The sequence below is a fragment of the Leopardus geoffroyi genome, chromosome E3, assembly GCF_018350155.1.
Source record: "Leopardus geoffroyi isolate Oge1 chromosome E3, O.geoffroyi_Oge1_pat1.0, whole genome shotgun sequence".
Taxonomy (NCBI): domain Eukaryota; kingdom Metazoa; phylum Chordata; class Mammalia; order Carnivora; family Felidae; genus Leopardus; species Leopardus geoffroyi.
The window spans coordinates 957,501-965,000 of record NC_059340.1 but is presented as its reverse complement, the minus strand read 5'-3'; the positions used below and the strand labels follow the sequence as shown (position 1 = coordinate 965,000).

General features: G+C 63.7%; 1 protein-coding gene across 2 annotated transcripts in view; it reads right to left on the bottom strand.

The window, feature by feature from the left end:
* Positions 1-807: 807 nt before the first annotated feature.
* Positions 808-7,500, bottom strand: part of UNCX (UNC homeobox) — a 6,772-nt gene continuing 79 nt past the window's right edge. Inside the window, exons 1-3 of one of the 2 annotated variants that reach the window (XM_045460700.1) lie at positions 4,621-7,500; positions 4,209-4,384; positions 808-2,100 (exon numbers count right to left, since the gene is read on the bottom strand). The exon at positions 4,621-7,500 is cut by the window's right edge and continues 79 nt beyond it. In XM_045460700.1, the coding sequence (XP_045316656.1) occupies positions 928-2,100; positions 4,209-4,384; positions 4,621-4,912 (1,641 nt within the window). In that variant the 5' untranslated portion in view covers positions 4,913-7,500 and the 3' untranslated portion in view covers positions 808-927. Of the gene's footprint in view, positions 2,101-2,399; positions 3,866-4,208; positions 4,385-4,620 lie in introns of those variants that run through there. The other variant, XM_045460701.1, reaches the window with a different exon arrangement.

Below are 7,500 nucleotides of genomic sequence, written 5' to 3'. Positions count from 1 at the left end.
GACAAAGAGTACGGCTCATGAAAATTCCGCCCCACGACTCCCGTCTCCGCTCCAATATGCGCACGCACTCCCCCAGCTGCCGGCGCTATTATTCTCCAATTTCAATTTGACACCCCAGCCTTTCATGCTAATTCTATTATTGTAGGAAGTTTATGTGATTTCATATCACTAGAAATCGGTAATGTATAATAACCCTTTGGGCAAGAAACCCAGTCCCCGCAGCAGCCACCGGAAAATAATTACTTTCATATCAAAACTCTGCAGGAGCCCAGCGGCCCGGCCCTCGCAGCCCCCGGCTCCGTCACCCCGCGCCGCGCGCCCCGGCGTGTGCCAGCGCGGGGGTGCGCGCGGGGGCGCGCGCGTGTGTGGCGCCGGGTGGGAGGGGGAGCGCGAGGGAGGGCAGGAGAGGGGGAGCTGCGGATGCATAAATTTGTTCAATCAGAAAACACAAACACACACGCACACAAAAGGAGGCATTAAGCGCGGACCCCGGGGGAGGTGAGGAGCCTCGTCCCTGCCCCGCCCGCGGGGAGAGGAGTGGAAAACGGAGGGGAGGAGGGGCCACACTGGGCGCTCGGAAACCGGAAAAAGATGGACCTGAGAGCTTGCGTTTGACCACCTTTATTTATCAAAAATGGCACATATATAAATATTCTTAGACATTTTTGCATTTTACAAGGCTGAGGATTCTTGTTGTGGGTTTTTGTGGGGGTTGTTCGCTTGTTGTCGCTTTGCTCCCCCGAGAGGAAGAGGGTCTCACCCCGAGTCCTGCGGTTGCTGCCTAGGTCCGAATCGAAACGGCGGTTTTCTTTAAAAAATAACCATAAAAGGAAGAAAACAGAAGAAAGAGGGAAAAGCAGGGTTTCTAAGCCGATCACCTGATTTCGTTGTGTGAGTCGCGCCTGAGCGAGCGGCGCGGGCCGCCCCTCAGTCCATGTCCACTTCGTCGCCCTCCGGCGCGCTGGGTCCCGACTCGGCGCCTGGCTCTGGGGCCCCGCACAAAGCAGGCTCCCCGGCAGGGCTGGGAGCCCGCGGGCCCGGCCCGGGCGACGGCGCGAGAGGCGGCGGCAGTGGGGCCGCTGGGCCGGCGGTCCCCGGATCCGCGCACTCCCCGCCGCCGCCCTCGGCCGCAGCCACGGCCGCGTCCCGGAAGGGCGCCGGGGTCGGGGCCCCCGGGGAGGCGACGGCGTCGGGGCTGCGGCGCGCGAAGGCCGAGTCCGGAGGAGCGCCGCCGGGCCCCGGGAAGGCCCCGAAGCTGGCCTGAGCGGGCGGCGCGGGAGGCGCGGCGGGTGCGGGCGGCGCGTCCTTGGGCGCCGGCTCCGGACCCGCTGCGCCCTTGAGCGCGGCCTGTGGCACCAGGAAGCCGAGCGGCTGCGTGATGGGGTAGAGCAGGAAGTGGCCCTTGCCAATGAGGGTCCGCGGCGCGCACGGCAGCCCGGGCGCAAAGTCCAGCCCGGCGGCGGCCGCGGCGGCCGCGGCGGCGGCGGCGGCGGCGGCGGCGTTGGCGGGGGCGGCTTTCCGGCGCGGCGGCGAGTCGGACAGCAGGCTCTCCACGCTGAACGGGCTGGCCTTCGGCAGGCCGGCGGCGCCGCGTTCCGCCGCCGCCCCAGGCGCACACGGGGCGGCGTCCTTGTCCGCGGGGCGGCCTGGCCGCAGCTGCGGGCCCGCGCCGCTTCTTTGGCTCGGGTAAAAGGCGGGGTCGCAGGTGCCGGGCGCGGGCGGTTCGCCGGGCGGTGCGGGCGCGGAAGCCGCGGCGCCGGCGGCGTGCGCGCTAGGGCCCTTGGCGGCGGCCGCAGGAGGCGGCGGCTCGGGCGGCTCGGGGGACAGGCCGCCGCCGCCGCTGTCGCTGTCCGAGCTGGGGGCGCTGTGCAGGGACAAGCCGCCTGGCGAGTGCAGGTGGCGGCTCTGGCTCTTGAGCAGCTTCTTCTCGTGTTTCCGCTTCTTCTTCTCCATCTTCTCCAGTTCTTTGCGCGCGATCTCCTCCGGGTCCATCGGCTCGCCACTGCACGTGGTGGGGTGGGAGTTGTGAGCCGGCCGCCCCGGGCCCTTCTTCGTGTTCTCCTTCTTCCTCCACTTGGCCCGGCGGTTTTGGAACCAGACCTAGAGCCGCCGGACAGGGGAAAGGAAGGCACAGTCAGGCGGCGGGCTTGCCGCTGGGACTTCGGGCCTCCCCACGGCCCCCCCCCCCTCCCGCTCCCAGACAGGCCTGTACAACCTCGGTTCCGCTCAGGGCCGAGGGGTAGTGGAGGTGGGGGGGGGGCGCAGAAGCCAAGGCACGAGGCCCAGCCAGCCCTGAGCTGGGTTTCGGCACTCAAGCTGCAGGTTCCAAAGAGCATCTTTTTCACCCGGAAGGAGGTAGATGGGGGCCTCTGGGCCAGCTTCCCACTCTGGCTTCTCACCTCAGGGAACTGGGAGCTGCCCCTTCGCTGGGTACGGCCGGTCTGGCCCCTGAGGGCTTCTGGTTCCTGGTCAGGAGGCGCGCAAGGAGCAGCCCCTCGTCGCCCCTCTTGGCGTCTCACAGCTCCTGTTCTAAGCAGCCTGCCTGGCCTGGTGCTGACCGTCTGGCCTGAGGACCACCAGTGGCTGGGCTCAGCTGCCCTCCACACCTGTCTTCGGCCCCCTGGAGACTGAGTCAAAGCCCACATATTGGGAGCCCCCCTAAAGGGAAATCTGGGTGCTTCTTCTAGAAGGGCCTGGGAAGCCGAACTTAGGGGGAGGGGTCCAGCAGCCCCCACCCCCCACCCCCCACCTTCGCACACATCCTTCTTTCTGGAGGCTCTAGGCCACCAACAGAGCCCTCTGGAAGCAGTGCTGGGCTCAGGCCAGGGAGGAAGGCAGACAGGGAAGATGCCAGCCGCCAGGTGCGGCTGCAGGAGCGGCCTGGGCCCCAGCAGCTCTTCTGCCCTCTGTGCAGGCCTTGTCCTGGGGAACCCTGGTCCCAGGTACCGGCTCCCCACCCCGTACACACAGGCAAATCTCTGTCGGCCCCAGGCACACCACCCTCCCCGAGAGATCGCGATAATTTGAATTCTTTGTTGGGGCCATGGAGAGACCAGGCACAATAGCGGCTGGCCTGGTCACAGGGAGCCTCGCTGGTGCCGAGGTGACAGTTCTAAGCTGTAACCTCTCCAAGGCTGGAGCTCACTCCTTCCTTCCTTCCTTCCTTCCTTCCTTCCTTCCTTCCTTCCTTCCTCCCTTCCTATACTTTTTTTTTGGGGGGTGCAAATTCCAGGCTGACTTGTCACCAAGTAATGCTCATTATCACACGGGGGGGGGGGGGATGAAGAGGTCTTTGCTTAAGACACTTAAACAAATTGGATGAAAGGATTTATAAACAGAAGAGGTCATGAGGGGCAGCGCGAGCTGGGGTGGAGAACACCTTTTAGACAAAGCTATTGGTGCTAAACCCGCGTTGCCAGGCCTCTGCCTCAAAGCCCTGCTCCCACAGCTGCACACCCCGGCTCACCGCCACTCCGACCCCAGAAAAAGATTTCTGTACTTCAGGGAAACACCCGATTATGCGCAATTCATCCTGAATTTTTAATCCAACAAACTGACACTATATTAAAAAAAAAAACAAAACAAAACCAACGCCGGCAATGTCCGAATAAAATCAAAGTACCGGGGAAAGAAAACCGAGAGTACGAAAGATTCAGACACCTTCTTCCCGCTGCCGTGTCCGCCTCCCCTTCCTCAGCTAACCTCCTTCTGCCAAGCGTTGGATAAATACATGTGTCGGTCTGAATATTTTAAAGGCGAGAGGTAAACAAACAAGCGCGTTTGCTCCAGGCCGAGCGCCGAGCCCCAGGCGAGGGCTAGGAAGGCTACGTGCTCCGGGCCTCTCCCAGGTCCGAGCCGGGCCGGCTCCCTCCCGCCCCCGCAGCCCTCACCACCGCCCCCCCACCCCCACGCCGCCCAGCCCTCTGACACTTCATTCTGCGCCGTCGCCCGACCCCCACCACGCAGCTCCCGGGTCCGACGCAGCTGCTGTTCTGGTTACTTCGGGGCCTCCGGCCCCTCCCGAGCCACCTCGCTTTCTCTCCGCGAAGCGTCGAACCCCGGCACCCCACCACCACCGCGGGGCCGGCGAGCGCGAGGCGGGCTCGGAAGCGGGGCCGCGGTCCCCACCTGGAACAAAGGCGGGACCGGCGCCGGGCAGGCCTAGCGGCGGCGGGACGCTGCCTCCCGCGGGGAGCGGCGGCCTTTACCTGCACTCGGGACTCGACCAGGTCCAGGCGCAGCGCCAGCGCCTCGCGCATGAACACGTCGGGATAGTGGCTCTCGTTGAACGCCTTCTCCAGCTCCTCCAGCTGCCAGCCGGTGAAGTTGGTGCGGGTGCGCCGCCGCTTACAGCCCGGGCTCTCCTTGTCGGGGTCCCCCGAGTCTGCGGGCACGCAGAGGACGCCGCAGGGCTCAGCCAGGGCCCAGGCCACATCCACCCCCTGGACACCTGTCGGCCGCCCGGGTCCGGGGGCCCCTGCGCCGGGGTGGCAGACCGCGAGGGGGGGGGGTGCGCCGAGCCTCGTTCTGCAACCCCCCCCCCCCCCCGCCCTTCGCCAACCGCCCGGCAGCCCAGCTCCTGCGCCCGACGAGGGTGCCCTCTGCGCCCGCCGCACCTACCTGACAGCTTGAAGGGCTGGCTGTCGCCTCCTACCCCGCAGGCGGCCGGCAGCAGCGGCGTGGGGTTGACCACGGAGGCGGCGGCGGCGGCGGCGCACGAGCCGCTGAGCAGGCCGTCGATGGAGAAGGGCACCGAGGCGGCGGCGGCTGCGGCGGCTGCGGCCGACTGCAGCTGGTGGCCGGCCAGCTCGTACACGTGGTGGTGGCCCAGCGGGTAGGGGAAGCCCACCACGCCGCCCAGCGAGCCCCCGAACTGGGCATGCGGGTGCTCCAGGAGGCGGCCGTCCATCATCTCGCGCGGGGGGCCGGCGGGGCCGGCGGCGGGGCGCGGGGGCGCGGGCCGGGGCCGGGGCGGGCCAGCGGCGGGAGGCGCGGGCGGCGGCGGCGGCGGCGGAGACAGGGACCCGGAGCCCTACACATGCTTCGCCCGCACTCCGGCGCTTTACTTTATCAACATCAAGCTCCCGATAATTAGCCGCGGCCCCGGGAATTTGGGACCAATAAGAAGCGCTAATCGGCTCTGACGTCAGAGGCGCGCTGGGTGCAAGGAAACGCTTTCCATATCGATTGCTAATTATACCTGACATGCACCTCAATAAACAGTATCAGGAACTGTCACAACAAGGGGGGGGGGGCAGCAGGGAGGGAGGGGCGCGGCCCGGAGCGGGGCGGGCGCGGCACCGGGAGCGGTCCAGGCAGGGGGCCCCGGCGAGCCTCCCCCCCCCCCCACTTCAATCCCCGCTGGCCGGAGCCCGCGCCTCCCCCCCTGGCGCGGGCTCCCCGCCCCTCTGCAAATCACTAATAGATTTCCCTTTAAAACATTCACCGGCGTGTTGTGGGGATTTTTCACCAGAAACGCTGTACTCTCTGAACCTTTAAAGTGATGCTGCTCCAATTACAGAGAGACATTGAGCGGCAAATAGACTGATCCAATAATAGGAGATTCATCATCCGCTCTTTCCGAAACTGTCACATTGAATTTAAAACTACAAGGGCTTCTCATCTCCTCTCCGGCTCCAGGCTCCAGGCTCCAGGCAGCGGGGGAGAGGAGGAAGGAGAGGGAGGAGGAAGAGGAAGGAGCGGAGGGGGGTAGGGGGAGGGGGCGACTCCAAAAGAGAATGACTCCTACAGAATGTAGCGCCCTGTCAATAAAAGGCATAATTAATGCCCTCTCTGACTGGCAGCCGCCTGCTCTATAGAAGAAGGGGGGGGGGGTGCTGCGGAGACACCCTGATCCCCACCCTCCCCCTACTCTGTAAAGCCGGGGCACGGGGCTGGGGAGGAGGGGAGGGAGGGAGGGAGGGAGAGAAAAGTAACTTTGGGGTGGCAGCCAATCAGGTCCCCTACACAGGGATAAAAAAAAATAAATACATCTCGCTTTGACTCGGCCTCTGAAGAATAAGGCCCAGGTACTCAACCCATTAATTATAATTAAATTATGTTCTCAGAGAAGTGTCTGTCACTCCCTTTCCCACTATAAAATATTGACAGACTCAAAGCTAAATCATTAAAGGACATATTCTTAAATAAGCAGCAAATTAGGACTGTGGGTAGAAGGGAAAGAAATCATGGTATACGTGTGTGTAATATCCTTCGTAAAAAGTTTGCCAATGGGAAGGGTGCATTTTGCTGCGGCCCCAGGCCCCTGGACCTTATCCCTGTGACCCCTGTGGCCCCAGTGTGGCCTGAGATGGAGTCCGGGAGGAAGGAGGCACCGGGCCTCAGACCCTGTCAGTCCCGGGGGCCCGGCCGCCGGCAGCCTCTCGCCCGGCGCCCAGCGCAAGGCCTTTGGTGTAAGTGGCTTTGGCCGGCCTGCCAAGCCCCAAACCCGGAGCAAAGGGAGGCAGGACGGAATCTACGTGTCTGTGGTCCAACCCTGTCCGTGCGTCCTGGCCGGGGGAGGGGGCACATACGGCTCCGCCCGGGAGTGGGGGAGGACCGGCCTCCCGGCGCTGGACACGCGGCCGGGCCCTGGTCCTTACGGAACGTGCCCTGGCCGCGGCGGCCACGATAGAATCACCTTCTCCCCGTCTCATTGTTCGAGAGGAGGGAGAGGTGCAGGGGCGGGGGCGGGCCCACGTCTCGCAGAGACCGCAGAGACCCAGAGGAGGTTTGGAATTTGGGGCCTTACCCGCCCCAGCCCCGGCCCGGCTCACCAGGAGAACGCGCAAGTATTAATACCGAGGTCAGGGGCCAAGAGCACTACTTTTCGCCATAATTTAATTTCTTTCTCTATAAATACTAAATGTAAACTCTGTCCCTCCGACTCGATCTTGCCCGTGGCCGTAAGCGCCTCGTTCTCTGCCGGGTTCGCGAGGAGGAATGTGCCGGCGCGTGTTTCTGAATACAGAGCTGCAATCAATTCGGCCCGAGGGGAGGGCAGGGGAGGGGCGGGCGCCGGCCGGGCTCCCTCGCCCATCTCTCTTTATTATAATGAATTAATTCGACTTTATTTATCCCATTTTCTGGAGCTGACAGAATGTTAATTTGAGTTGAAATTTCGCTCGCCTCTCACTCTCTGACCCCTGGCCTTCAGATTGGCGTGTTGTAATAACCTGAATCTTTCAACAGAGGCCCTGATAATTGTTACCTTATTAGCATGCAAATTGTTTAATTAATATTATTATGAAGAAGCATACAATCCGTCCGTCACTTGACCTCAAGAGCGAGTCCGCGCCGCAGCCGGCTCCGCGCATCTCAATGCGCCCATTTCAATCGCCCCGCGTTTTTAATGTTGCCCGGCCCGCTCGCGCTCCGAAAATCTCCTCGAGTGTTTGAGAGGGGCCTTTAATGACGGTGGGGGCGGCCGGGGCGACCCCCGCCCGGCTGGAGAGCTCTTCAGAGGCCCTCGGAGGCGGCGGCGCTGCGGGGAGTCGCTCG